This window comes from Mustela nigripes, chromosome 3, assembly GCF_022355385.1.
Source record: "Mustela nigripes isolate SB6536 chromosome 3, MUSNIG.SB6536, whole genome shotgun sequence".
NCBI lineage: Eukaryota > Metazoa > Chordata > Mammalia > Carnivora > Mustelidae > Mustela > Mustela nigripes.
Genome location: NC_081559.1, coordinates 68,150,840 through 68,165,293, shown reverse-complemented (window position 1 = coordinate 68,165,293; position 14,454 = coordinate 68,150,840). Strand labels below are relative to the sequence as shown.

General features: G+C 47.5%; 1 protein-coding gene across 6 annotated transcripts in view; it reads right to left on the bottom strand.

Moving 5' to 3' along the window:
- RAPGEF4 (Rap guanine nucleotide exchange factor 4) overlaps positions 1–14,454 on the bottom strand; it is a 288,407-nt gene that overhangs the window by 24,519 nt on the left and 249,434 nt on the right. For all 6 annotated transcript variants that reach the window (XM_059394172.1, XM_059394171.1, XM_059394173.1 and 3 more), the window contains 6 exons: positions 11,676–11,826; positions 9,462–9,550; positions 8,690–8,720; positions 8,415–8,493; positions 7,116–7,262; positions 5,244–5,341 (listed from right to left, as the gene is read on the bottom strand). In XM_059394172.1, the coding sequence (XP_059250155.1) occupies positions 5,244–5,341; positions 7,116–7,262; positions 8,415–8,493; positions 8,690–8,720; positions 9,462–9,550; positions 11,676–11,826 (595 nt within the window). The remainder of the gene's footprint in view (positions 1–5,243; positions 5,342–7,115; positions 7,263–8,414; positions 8,494–8,689; positions 8,721–9,461; positions 9,551–11,675; positions 11,827–14,454) is intronic.

Here is a 14,454-nt window from a genome sequence, read left to right as displayed (position 1 = left end):
CTTTTGGACATCTGGCCACAGCACCACTAACTGTGGTGGGGCTGTTGACTGCGGTGACGTTCCTGCTTATCCAGCTCGTAGAACACATGGCCTGAGCTGACTGGCGGACAGAGGGCTCCGGGTACCGACATGACCCATGCTGGCCCATCCCTCCACTCTTGGAGCGATGCTGAGCTAGAAATGATAGCCACAAAGTCATGGCGTTCTGGGTGAGGGCTTCTGCTACTTTCTGGAAGGCTCTCATTCAAAACTTTCTACCTGACTCACCGATCTCATTTGTATTTTATGAGAAATGACGGAGACTGCTTTCCCTTAGTAAAATGAATGATTCGTATGCCTTGGAAACTTACGTATACTATGCGGACATTTGTGGATCTGTAATATATGTCCAAAGTTACAAAAGGGACATGAATTGAAAGAGGATTTCCCTAATACCATGCTAGCCACATTGGGATATTCGGTATTTAAGTTGGAAATACCAATATTATGCAAGTTCTACCAGCATGACTATCAGCAGTCGCACGCATAACCATTATGTTCCATAAATGCTCACTGGGTTCTGGGCACGAGAGAAATGACACATTCAGGATGTAGGTGGTCTCTGCGAGTTTACAGGCTAAGGGAAGGTAAGCTCTGATCAGGGAGTCCCTCTTGACACTTAATCGACAGTCAGCTGCTGGCATTCATGCGTGGCTATGAAGGACAGACAGACGCATCGACACACACCCAATGCCCAGATACACGGATAAACGTGTGGGAAGACTGGACGGGCTTTTTGAGAGTTAGTGGGCATGTCAGATGAATGTACGTCGGAGAGGTTCTTGGAGAAAGAAGCCAGGCTATAAAAGATTAAACAGACAAACTTGGGTGGGTCAGAACAGCAAGGTTTCCCCTGAGCTCCCAGGTTGGTCTGCTAAAGGATGGGTACAGATGCAGGAAGGCTAGAAAACTGTCAGTGGACCTGTTTGTCAGGATCAGAGAGCCTTGGGGAACCAAAAAGACAGCCCAGACAGCTTTAGAAAGTCTGTGAGTGCCAGACAAAGAGCTGGGGTTTTGCAACAGAGCAGTGTTCGAGGGCAACAGACTAAATGCAAACCCCACTCTAGCTACGCAGACTGGGATCGATTCCCTAGTTTCTTGCATGTCTGTTTCCAGCTCAGGAAACTTGGTGTCGCAGTACCGGATATGCAGGCTTCTTAACAGGATGGACTGGGAAGAATGTCCCTGTATCATAAGCAGAGTGCCTGGCACAGAGGAGGTCCCCACTCCCAACCCCTTCCAAAAGAGTTCCCTCCCCACAAGTGCTGCGGTGATGCAAATGCACAGGAAAGTATGATGCAAGTGATGTCTGGACATGGGAGCTAAGCTCAGTTGTTCCTGATTTGCTCTACGCAGGGCACAGACAATAGGGAAGAAAAATGTTAATTCCAAAGTTTGGAAACTTAGGGAACTGGCCTGAAGCTATGGGTAAGAAGCTTATGGAAACAAGCAAGGAGAATGGTTCCAAGCAGGGTGAGTCTTAGGTAGAAAGTGGGGGACAGTCTTTAAAAAAGATTTTACTTATTTATTTGAGAGAGAGAGAGAGAGAGCATGAAGTGAGAAGCAGAGGGAGAGGGATAAGCAAATTCTGTGCTGAGTGAGGAACCCAAGGTGGGGCTCGATCCCACCACTGACCGAGCATGACCTGAGACAAAAATCAAGAGTCAGACGCTCAACTGCCTGAACCACCCAGGCGCCCCTGAAGTAAGGGGACACTTTTAAACGCTGGGTCTGAGGACACCCTGTCAGGCTCAGGCTCTCCATGTTCTCCGCTCCCTCTTGCAGCTCCTGCTGTGTGCACAGCCCTCTGTTCCATGCAACTGCCCTTTAGGTCTCTTCCTCCGCAGGCTCCCCAGCTCCCATCTCTCTCTCTCTTTTAAAGATTTTATTTATTTATTGACAGAGAGAGACACAGCAAGAGGGAACACAAGTAGGGGGAGTAGGAGAGGGAGAAGCAGGCGTCTTGCCAAGCAGGGAGCCCCATGTGGGGCTTGATCCCAGGACCCCAGGATCACAACCTGAGCCGAAGGCAGACGCTTAATGACTGAGCCACCCAGCTCCCATCTCTTTTCCTTGAGGCCTTACAGCTTTTCATGGAGGGGATAAACCAAGCAACTACAGGGAAGATGCCAATATTAAGAAATAAGTAAGGGGCGCCTGGGTGGCTCAGTGGGTTAAGCCACTGCCTTCAGCTCAGGTCATGATCTCAGAGTCCTGGGATCGAGCCCCACATCGGGCTCTTTGCTCAGCAGGGAGCCTGCTTCCTCCTCTCTCTCTGCCTGCCTCTCTGCCTGCTTGTGATCTCTCCCTGTCAAATAAATAAATAAAATCTTAAAAAAAATAAAAAAAGAAAGAAAGAAGTAAAATTCTTTCAGTCATGGATGGTGGTCTATCGTTCCTGCATCCCTTTTGAAAGTCATAGAATCTCTCTCTCTCTTTTTTTTTTTCCGAGTGGGCAGGGTTGACCAAAGCATTCTCCCTCCTTGACAAAGGGCAGGCTGGCCTCTTCCCTCCATGCAGCACTGAAGAGGCGATTTGCGTGGCCGAAGTTGTTCTTCCATCTGAAGTGGGGAATATATGTGCTGACACGGGGGCCCCCAGGAAGCACCCCCTTGCTCCATTTTCTCCTAAATAGTCCTGGGGCCCTTTCCCATCATATGAGGCACAACAGGCAGAACTGCCTGCCCAGAGGCATAGAACTCCCATGTACTTTCCCTCAGGAAGAACAGCATCGTTACCCTCCCAATTTCCAAGTCAAGAACCCAAGACATAAAAAGGATACACAGATCGTCAGTGACAAAGAGATGGCTGAAGTCAGCTGCCACCCCAGCATCCCTCTCTCCCCCACCCCGTGCCTGGCTCTGTGGTGGCCTTTGTCACCCTGCCTTCTTACACCCTGGAGTCCCTCACTACACTGTGGGTTCCTGGAGGCACAGTGAGGACTCGTCTTCAAGACCATCCCAGAGCCAGAACCATCCACAATGCCTGGATGAGATCCCAAGCCCTAAACAAAATTCTAAGGAACTAGCGGGTGGGTAAGAGTACAATCAAATTACAGTACAGTGGGATTTTATTACAATTAATTTGCTCTGCACTAACATTTATGCTCAAATACAATGGGCAGAGAGTAAGTCGCTGGCACTCCGTTATTTCTAGACAACACAGCGTAGCCCTACAATGTGTTCTGTTCCAGGCTGTTTTAGTCTCATCTCCCTAATGTCACCGTAACCATCGCAAGGACAGAGCCTCTGGGACGACTGGTCGAGAGTCACACAGAAGGCAGCAGAGCACGGAGTACAAAGCAGACACTTCATAAGTATGTGTTGATAGATCCAAGGGTTTGGCCAACATTCTGTACTGCACAGTCATCCTGTGTGCCATTCTTCCTAGAAAGACTGTCCTCAGGGAGATCTTTAGAAAGCTGGAAAAGGCTCCACGTCTCCAGTTTGGTGAGGCAGGTGGGGTTCAACCACTCCTTAGTACGATTGATGTAAGCCGCTGGCCAGCGAATGGCAGGGCACCACGTGGAGGAAGTTTACAAGCTCACATTCCCCAGGACTTGCGGCAAAGTAAACGCCTTTCAACTACTTGGGCCTTAACATGGAAGGCTGGCAAGGACTCGCATTCGCAAGGCTGCAGGACAAGGTGCGGAGAAACAGAGGCCTCAGAAGTTAGTGTCTGCCTGACAAGGAGCTGGAAACGGTCTGCACACCCCATCCACAAGCCAGGTCATCTGTTGCTGTGGCCAAGAACCGGCTGGCAAGACAGGCCGAAGGCCGTGGGACAAACACATCGCGCCGCAAATGTGGCAGGCCCACTGCTCACCTGGTTTCTGATGGTGTTCATTTCCACGAGAGGGCAGCACGCCTCACGTAGGACATTCCCCCCTCCCCCCCTGCCCAATCCCTCAGTGCTGGGAAATAGTGATCTTTTAGAAAGCAGTGAATGTAGGTGACTGAAAATACAAATGAAAGGTCCGTGTGCAGACGTCTCTTCTAGCAGCTGTGGAGGAGGCCAGCAGGGCGCTCGTGGGCTGTGATGGATGAGGACAGTCAGAGAACGAAGCCACATTTGCTAAGCTCCCCTCCACCGGGATACAAGACGTGGCAACAATCCACCTAGCTCCTGGGGGGCTCCTGGGGGGTCAGTCAGTTAAGTGTCTGCCTTTGGCTCAAGTCATGATCCCAGGGTCCTGGGATCGAGCCTCACATCAGGGTCCCTGCTCAGCAGGGAGTCTGCTTCTCTCTCTGCCTCTGCCTGCCACTTCCCCTGCCTGTGTCCTCTCTCTATCTTGCTCACTCTCTCCCTCAAAAAATAAATACAATCTTAAGAAAAATTTTAGAACGTTCTCGAGAGGAGAGAAATCTTTATTTACTTCTAATGTCTGATGTGATGACACATGAATGCATTTACGCAGCACTCACGTGGCTGAACTCTGCCCTGGAATGTGATGCTGTTTACCTCTCACTCTTGTTGCACTTCTCTTAGTAAAATCAGCCCCGTGTGTCCCGAGATGGAAAAAACTGCTTCCCTCTCCTCTGCGCTGGCCCTGCAGCATTTCCAAGATAGTGTGAGAGCTCCTCACCAACATGTCTAAATTTTGGAGGATAAACAGAAATGAACCCTACCGTCTCCATAACAGATGAAGGCTACTCAGCAGTGAGCATGGGCCGATTAATCCTCTGCTTGAAGAGAGTTCTGTGCAGCCTGGGGAAAAGGCTTGGGGGACATAGCGAAGAAACTGCTGGTCTCCGGTACTTCCTACACAAGTCAGAGCGCTTTCAGGGAGAACCGAGAGTGGCTTTGCCCTAACGCCCTTCTACAGCCCACGGAGGACGTGATGGATCGCAAGGTCTGGTCTTAAAAGTTTCTTTTTTTCCCTCTCCTGGTTTCAGCATTCAGATTTTAAATATTACTATCTAAACTAGGGGGACTTCTAGGAGGTTATTTACTATAAGGGGGTCTAAAAGCTGAATTGTGCCCCGATAGTGGGGCTACTTTGGTTCATTTCCACAAAAGAAAATCTAAAGGTCTGAGCATATCAAATGAACACCTGAGGCTTACCTCACGTAGCACAGAAAAAGAAACAGCCAAGGAGCATTCAGGAGTTTTTTAGCAACTCAGTTCAACGTAACTGCGAAATTAAGCTGCAGACAAGTTTTTCTGATTGCAGACACGGCTCCGAGGAGGCCATCCACACCTACCAGTGAATCGAATTGCTCTCGCGGGCAAGCAAATAGGCGTCCATTAATGGTGAGCGTCGTAAATACTGAAACATCATTAGGTTTGAGCACCACCTTTTCTGTGAACATAAAAAGCATGAGATTGCCTATTAAATGCATCTGAGATTTGCTGCACTGCCCTAATCACACCAACAAATTGCCGGCTCGGTGAATTACCGGAACACGCAGAGCGACTGCATAAAACACAGGACTGAAGGGACCCACTGAATAGGAAAGACCCAGCATTCACGCAGGCACAGGACACTCAGGATGCCATCAGAAAATGACCACAAAGCAGGAATGGAAGTACCCGCGGGTCAATTCACCCAGTTCGGCACTACAGCTGTAATTATCTTCAAAAACCGCACTTACTATTTATATAACAAATTATGTTTCCAGATGGCAATAATGCCCAGCGCTTTGGAGACGGAAAGATCCCTTCTAGAAAACTTAGGGGGTTTCTGAGATCCCAGATGACTTTAGAAGTAAAATTCATTAGTATTTTTTCATGGGTTCCCGAGTTTGGAGGGCAATGGCCTGGCCTAGATTAAGCCTCCTATATTTTGAAAATTAATTCATTCAACAAATATTTATTTAGCATTTACTACATGCTGGACACTGCTCCAGGCATTGAAGATACAGAAGGGAACAACACAGGAAAAAAGAAAAAAATCCCAGTCATAAGAGCTTGCTTGTATCACAGCGAGGGACACAGACGGTGAACAAGACAGATCAGAGAGTAAGCCGCCACGGGGAGAAAAGCCAGCAGGGACAGAAGCTAGAAAGTATACGTAAGGGAGAGTGGATACAATTTTAGAAGGGGAATCAAAGAAAGGGAGGAGGTGGCCTCAGGTAGACAAGACATTTGCGTCACAGCCCAAAGGAGGGGAAGGAGGGGTGCGGGACAGCCGCGGAAAGACTGTGCCATAGGGACTGGCGAAGGCAGGCATCCTGGGTCCTACGAGACTGGGAGAGGAGATCTTGGGAATCCTTGATACATTTAAAAATCCTGCATCAGGAGAACCATTTGCCTTCAAACGTGGCAAAAAAATGGTTTACCCGATCCTGAAGCAAGGATCCTCCAGTGGCTACTAAATCATTTCCGGATAAATTAGCTTTACCGTTTCTTCTTTGGGCTCTCAGTGCAACACAGGCCGACCATTCCAAACCTCTAGCCAGCATGGATTGTAATTGTCCACTTACTGTCTACCTCCGTGCCCGCCTAGCAACAGCTTGGGGACATGGCTGCACCCAACACATCCCTTCCGTCTCAGTCACACTAACTTGGCCAGTAAATATATATGGCAAATGAATACATGACATTTCAAGAACGCACACGGCAATTAAGTGGTCCCATGGGGAAAAATCGTCCTCATTTTATTTGATGAGTTGGCCTCTTGCCCTCTCTACGGGTTAAGGAGGGAAACCATCATCAGCTGGAAAGAACCAGCCTACGATCACCTCCAACTTCAGACTTTTGGGAACCTATGTCTTGGAGCCTGTCAAGCCAGATGCCCTCTTAGGGTCCCCATGTCTCAGAACTCCAAGACCTTCAGCTTTTTGTTTAGGGTTTATATAGGAATAACTCCAAGCCAACACCCACCCCAGAGTCCTCAGCTCCAGCTGCCGTCGGTCGCTTTACCTCCTGCTTTACAGTGGATAACTCCAAAATAGGGCATATTGGATACTTACCCAGCCCACTTCTAACCATATTATTTTGTTATTTATGGGCACACACACAGCACCAGTCCCTCAGGTCCTGCGAGGAAGGGCCACGCTAACTCCTGGCAGGCTCTCTGTTTGGATGGGATATTCCATTCTGTGGAAACCCAAGGTGCTCATTGAGGCTGTTACCTCCTCCAGAGCTCATCTTGACGATGATCAGGCCTTCGCCGGAGCCCAGTTTGTCAGCAACTGCGCTGATGACTTCCTTCACCGAGGCGGCCACTGGCACCCGAATGGTTGTGTAGGTGTGGTCCAGGCAGTAGACTTTAAACAGAACTGTTGGGAAGGCAGGAACAATATGGTAAATCTGTCCTGGGAGTTCTTAGGAAAACCATCAGCAAGGGGGAATGTTTGGCTAACATCCCAAATTTGCACCATCTCATCGCTCTCAGGATTGTCAGCTCATCTACTTCCGAAACTCCTGGCCTTCACCTTGGTCTAAGGAGAGGAACACATGTACGTGGCTGCTGCCTCCAGTTCCAAGAACCATAGCACATGCTTGAGGACAAGCCACAGAGAAGACATGGAACAAAGGAAGGATATCTAGGCCTGTCTGCCGGGTCTGCCGTTGCCTGAGAGTTTCTTTTTCATAATCCAGGAAGTGCTGTGCAGTAGGCAGATTGCTAGATTGCTGCTGTCTGGCTGGGGCAGGAGGGTGGGGGCGTGGGGGCAGGGGGAAGGGAGTGAGGGGTGGGGAACTAATGCTAACAGCTCTGCAAACAGGAGCGCTTCTGCCCGGGGCATGAACACACACTGACTTTCCCACACACTTGTTCACGGGTTCCCGTACTTTGGGGCTGGCTGGGCCACAGAGCTCAGGCAATGTCGAGCTCAGCAAACCCAAACATGGCACCTCAAGGCTCACCTCTGAACGTAAACCCTGGAAGCAATTTCGGCTCCTGTAATTTGTGGGCTCCTGAATGACAGGACTCAGTTGTGATTTAAGATGAGAGTTTTGTCATGATCATTCATTCTATTTTGGTTGCGATTCCTGAGACAAAGCTTAAGCAACCAAATGGTCATTGTCAGCATGTGCACCTCCCTCGTGGATGCCAACAATACTGGGCTCGGGGCCAGACTGCCCTCTCTGGGCTGGAGTCCTGCTCTGCAGATGACCCTATCTCTGCCCTGCACAGCATCGCAAAGTGCCAGCCATCTGCCTGCCAGCTCTTCCCGGAGGTGGGCAGCCTTGACCACTACTTCCTGAGATACTCTTCCCTTCCTTCCGGGAACAGAGGCAGAATCCAGGAAGTGTGGACAAGCACCTCCACTCCAGGCCCAGAGTTCAAGAGGATTAATAACTGAAATGCAAAAGGGCACCTTCCGCCGAACCATTTGGGGTGCTAAGAGAGTCCGAGGGTTCCCAGGGGAGAGATTTTAGGGACTTTGAGTAATCTACACGATTCTGAGTTAGAAGAGAATTCTCACCTTCATCCGAGCCGCGGATAGGCTGGCGCTTTTGGGCTCTCTCATCGCCTGTGTTGAACTGTTGCAAAAGAACTTTGTGCTGTAAAAATAACCACAGCGGTAAGGGGAGAGTGACCGGTACACGTTTGCAGCTCAGAGGAGACACACTTGAGAAGCAGAGTCAAGACATGAGAAAACGTATTTTGTATTTATAAACACATCACTGCACTGTGATACTTCCGGAGAACTGCTACTTAACAGGGTACAATTAGAGAGTCCTAATTGTGGGCACGTACCTTCTTTTGTGGAGCCTTTGCATCTTCTGAACTACGAGAAACAGAGAAAGCATATTAATTGACACCGTCGGTACTGTTATTTTGAATTGCTTCATTTGCATAGAACTTTTAAATTACAGAACGAAATGACAGCAGTCCTTGAGCAACCCTCATACTGAGACCAAGGGACCAAGCACAGAGGACACACGAAGAGATGGGCTCACATCCCAGGCAGACCCCTGGCAGAACTGATGTTGAAAGCCAAGATTTCTAGCTTTTAAGATCTTTCTAGTTGCACACATTCTCTCCGGTATTTATTGAAGGCTCAAAGTATAGCTTGTGAAACCTTCCATGTTTTTGCAGAGGGGAAGCAAACATTCACCAGCAACAACCTTGGTGGCAGAAAGTGAATTTTCATATAAGTAATTCACCTTCATCTTTCTTTAAATGTCACTATTCTATTACTGGATTCACTGCCTTAAACCAAAGGAACCCGAGTTTACTGTGTGAGATGCCCAACAGTAGGACCTCCACCTTGTCCCACGCTTTCTCTTGGCAGCCGTCTGCAACAGAAGGAGCGGAGCAGAACCTCCCCTCTTCACCTGGTCTTCTCCCACCACCCAAGCCTGAGGCTCCGGTCCACTCAAACTGAAACACCACGTGGCTGCTGAAAAACCAAGCTTTCACCTTCCGGTGAGGGGGGAGTGGGGCGAAGGACATTTTGGAAGATGTTTTGACGGAGATGCAGACACTTACTTGGTGAAAACACACCCCAAGCCAGGCCCTTCCTTACATTTGCTTGACAATTTTCTCCAACTCGGGGAGTTGGTCCTTGAGGGCGGCAATCATCCGGGCATCATCTGACACAGACACATAAAACTCCTGTAATTGGCAAAGGTCACAGGCTTTTAATGGGAATTGCCAAGGTACACGATTCTGTCAAGAGCAACAAAGATATGTCCCTATGTCATCTGCTTGACTAGCATCTCTAGACCATGGTTGCATGGCCTGGAGACCAAAAAAGGCAAAAAAAAATGTTACCATATGTCTAAATTTAGAACTGCAAGTGAGAAAGGGTTTTGGAAATGGATGGTCTTGATGGTGCCATAACATTGTGAATTAATTAATACCACTGAATTGTACCCTCAAGGATGGTCAATGTGGCAAATTTTATGTTTGATATATTTCTTTTTTTTTTTTTAAGATTTTATTTATTTATTTGACAGAGAGAGATCACAAGTAGGCAGAGAGGCAGGCAGAGAGAGAGAGGAGGAAGCAGGCTCCCTGCTGAGCAGAGAGCCCGATGCGGGACTCGATCCCAGGACCCTGAGATCATGACCTGAGCCGAAGGCAGCGGCTTAACCCACTGAGCCACCCAGGCGCCCTGTTTGATATATTTCACCACAGTGCAAAAACTCAAAAAAAATTTGTTTAAATTGCAGATGAATTGTTTCTAGGGTATTTATATGAAAGGCAATGTCACAAGATGTTTCAGAATGGGCCACTTCAGAGCTTACACTGTCAGAGCACTTTTTCACCTCAGATTTTTTTCAGGGAAATTTTAACATTTATTCTGAATAACTATTTTAGCATTTGTTATTTATTTACTTTTCCCCCATATGTGTGGTTAGTTTTTGGTGGCAAAAGGCAGGTGTGGTCTTCAGGACCGGAACTGATGCATGCTGGGTGTGTGATCAACTCAGGAACAATTTATGGACACCCTGGGACTGATCCTGACCACCAGGCAGCAGCAGCTGGGCCTGCTTTGCTCAGGAGCAGTGGCCTCCACAGCGGAATATGACAGCTGTGGTGTTGCCAACTTACCCCACTCTGCTTCCTCTGCAAGACAGTCCTTTCTTCAACTGGTAGTGGCCAGGAGTCAACGTATGACCCAAGCTACTGTTATTCCTTTATATTTTCAAAATACTTCATTCCGCAGCCTTGAGGGTCACTCACAGATGCCTTCCTCCCTTCCCCATCTCTCTGCCTGCCAAATTATATGCTTCAAGAGGGGAAAGGATAATTTTTTTTTTTTTTGATAATTCAGTCTTGAACACACAGACTGATAAGGTTAGAAATAGAAGCCACATTGCCTTTTGCCTGCATCGAAGATCCTCATCTAAGTTTCAGAGGATAGAGCGAGGCATTCAGGGCTCAATGCCAGGGCCCATGCTGCAATGTGGGGCTGGAGCCATGGGAAGGAAAAGGGAAGTTCAGCTTAAAATAGTGTTTATGACATAAATCCCGTCCCTCTGGAACTACCTCGTGGTCCTAGAAAGTCCTCAATAAAATTATCGGTTTCACTCCACTCAAAAAGAGGTACTGTTGGATCTAACTATCCCACTTCTTGGAATGTGACCAAACACAGACCTACTTACACAAAATGATGTAAATATTCAACATGATGAAAAACAAGCATATCTGTGGCAGAGCTACTCAAAGGTCATTACGAATTTTTACTAGAAAGACTGCATGAACATCGAAAAAAATCCTTATATAAAGTGGAAAAAGTAGCCTACAACATGACGGGTACCCCATGATTAGGATCACAGAAAAAAAAATGCAAAGGGAAAGGGAGCAAGTGAAAATACACGACAAGGCTGCATTATTGGACTAAAAGGGCAGGACAGCAGCTGATGCTGCTCTCTACTCCTCTCACAGTACCTTTCTTTCTTTCTTTTTTTTTTTAGATTTTATTTATTTATTTGACAGAGAGAGATCACAAGTAGGCAGAGAGGCAGGCAGAGAGAGAGGAGGAAACAGGCTCCCCGCTGAGCAGAGAGCCCGATGCGGGGCTCCATCCCAGGACCCTGGGATCATGACCTGAGCCGAAGGCAGAGGCCCAACCCACTGAGCCACCCAGGCGCCCCTCATAGTACCTTTCTGATGAACATATTAACAGAGACCAGAATTTGCAATCCCAGCCTCTACGGGAAGCCCCGTGCTTCTGGCGAGTCCTGCTACAGTGGGACAAAGATGTATTCTTGGAAGGGAGGCCTCCACGTACCTCGAGGAAAGCCACGGCCACGTCATCCTCTTGTAGGACGTCTCCATACACAGCGGCCCACTGCAGCACCAGGCGGATGACACGCCTCTTGTTGTTGAGGGTGTAATCCATTTTCTCCTGCTCCGTACCTTGTGAGGGCTGCGCGTGGTAAGTGCCACGGAATCAAGGAAGACACTTGGTCGAGACATTCACACTCACGCCACTGAGCGGCTTGCAAAAGCCGAGAACGATCGATCCCAGGTTCAGAAAGCCAGCCTCTTGGGCTGATAGGATTCTCTCCTCAGGCCCTCAAGAAAAGCGCCACCCACAGAAAGACTCTGGACCCAGTGCCTAGGGAGCCCTCTTTGTGTCTGCTGACCCTGACAGGGCGTTGGTCCCAGGAGTCCGACTTTCACAGCCCCAATTGGCCTTGCGTGTTGACAAGGGTTCCCACTGCGCCTCGCTCCAGCTCCCAGCACACCCCCTGCCAGCCCTCCGCCTGGCCCTTCACTTCTAGGGGACACAGTGCTTCCTGCTGTTGCTTCTCTTGTGGGGCCTTGCCCGCCCTTTTTGGTTCCCACGATTCTGCACCTATTTCCATAGAACCACTTCATTGTATGCATTTCAGCGAAACCCTTCCAGGTGGGCATCTACGTTCTGCTGGACAGCAAGAGTGCATGGGGCTGGAGGAAGCCTGGCTCGCCTAGTGTTCAGAAGAGCAAAGTTTCCTGCTGTATGCATATGGGGAGGGACTTCGACACACTGTAACTCCTTCTTCTGTCTCATACTGGCTTTTTGTGCACTTAACGGCTAGACATCTTAACAAAACGATAAGCTCCTGGAGGCCTAGGGATGATAAATTACTTGCCTTGTATTCTGTACTATGCCCAGCACAGTGACTTTCAGCTGGCAATTATATTTATCCATCAAGACAATAAATACTTAATTGAGTGTCTTCCGATGTATCAGGTAAAGGCTTCTGCTCTCCGTTTACATTTGTGTGTGTGTCACATTAGAGAGAATAGAGTATGTGATCAAGAAAGATTTTAGAAGAGGCATAGCATTTGTTTTTCACTGATTTTATAATAGATCATACTGCTGACAATTAGTTCATGGAACACTTTCCTCTTTATAACTAACCCTGTATCTTGCAGTAGCGTACCTTAGTTAAATTCTACTTTAGAGTCTTGTGACAAAGCATTCTTCCCTTCCTACCAGTGAGCAAACTGATAGTAAAGGTGCACAAATGGCCAGGATCACACGATGAGAGTATGGAGTTGGTTTTGACCAAAACTCCTAATTCCAACTAGTTCTAATTACACAACAGCCCTCTCTGTCCTCAGAGCTGGCTGCAAGACTGGCTGTGCCTTAGCTTATGACCATGACCTCAAAGGCTCAGTAGAGAACTGCCTAGTGGCAGTGATGTACTTGAGAGCTAAACCTGTAAAGGGCCTTTTCTAAAGGGACTATAAATAATCATGATCAAGGTAAATGACAGAACCTTAAAGCAAAGGTTTACTGCATGTAAATGGGTTGCAAAATGGCTTTCATAAATTGAGCACGGGATTCATAAAAAAGAAAATTGCTCAACCTGTATTACTACAATTCTCTCTGAGCTTACCATAAAAAAAAAAGGGAAGAAAGATCACTTTATGTGAAAATTATTTCTTTTCTGATTAACCCTTAGGCCTCTTGCTTCTAGCACACATAACTCAGTTTTTCTTTCCAAAGAACTGCAGTGTAGGCACAACATTTTATCACTATTTTGGGGGGGAAGGGCTAGCAACACAATCTGGCATGTGGTGGGCACCAAGTAAGTTATTCTTGACTGAATGAAAAATGTGTGCAGGTTCACCTTAGAGTCAGTCAGAGAGAGGGAGAGAGAGAGATTGAGTCTTTCTTACTTGCACGAGGCTGAGGTGGTTTGAACTATCAAATTTGCTATCAAGCAGATATAATGCTAACTTTCCAGGTTATCTTTTTTTTTTTTTTTTTTAAGATTTTACTTATTTATCTTTAGAGAGAGAGAGAGAGCAAGCAGTGGGAGCAGCAGAGGAGGTGGGAGAGGGAGGGGAAAGAACCTTAAGTAGACTCCGTACTGAGCACAGAGCCTGATATGGAACTTGATCTCAAGATCTGAGATCATGACCTGAGCCAAAACCAAGAGTCAGAGGCTTAACCAACTGAGCCACCCAGCTGCCCCTCCAGGTTATCCTGACTTGGACTCAGGAGACAATGTGAATACTTGTGACTTGGGTACAGTGTTACCAGGAGCACACGTGAGGCTAATCTATAAGGCCTTAGGACAGGACAGTAAATTTACGTTATCTCTGTGGGTCAGGACTTTGTCTTGACTTCTTTCCTCCGGGGGAATCTATCTTTTTTCTACAATGAAAGAACACATGATTGGAAGGATTAACATGGTAACACTCTAAACCTGCATGGAGCTTTATAGTTTATAATAAATGTGCTCCATGTGCTGACTTGATCATGTAACACTCTCTCTAAATACTTACAGATGAAACTGAGAGAAGGGATCTGCCCAAGGTTGTTCAGCAAATAAATGGAGGGTTGATAAATCCAGACAGGGCCCTCTCCATTGTCATCACCCCCATTCCCCAACAGTGACTGGATGTTAGTGCTTGGGTTCATGAAATTATTGAGAATGATTGCATCTGGGAAGCAAAAATCCTGATGAGAAAGAGATTTCTTTCCTTCTTTCTCCTTCCTTCCTTCCTTCCTTCCTTCCTTTCTTTCTTTCTTTCTTTCTTTCTTTCTTTCTTTCTTTCTTTCTTTCTTT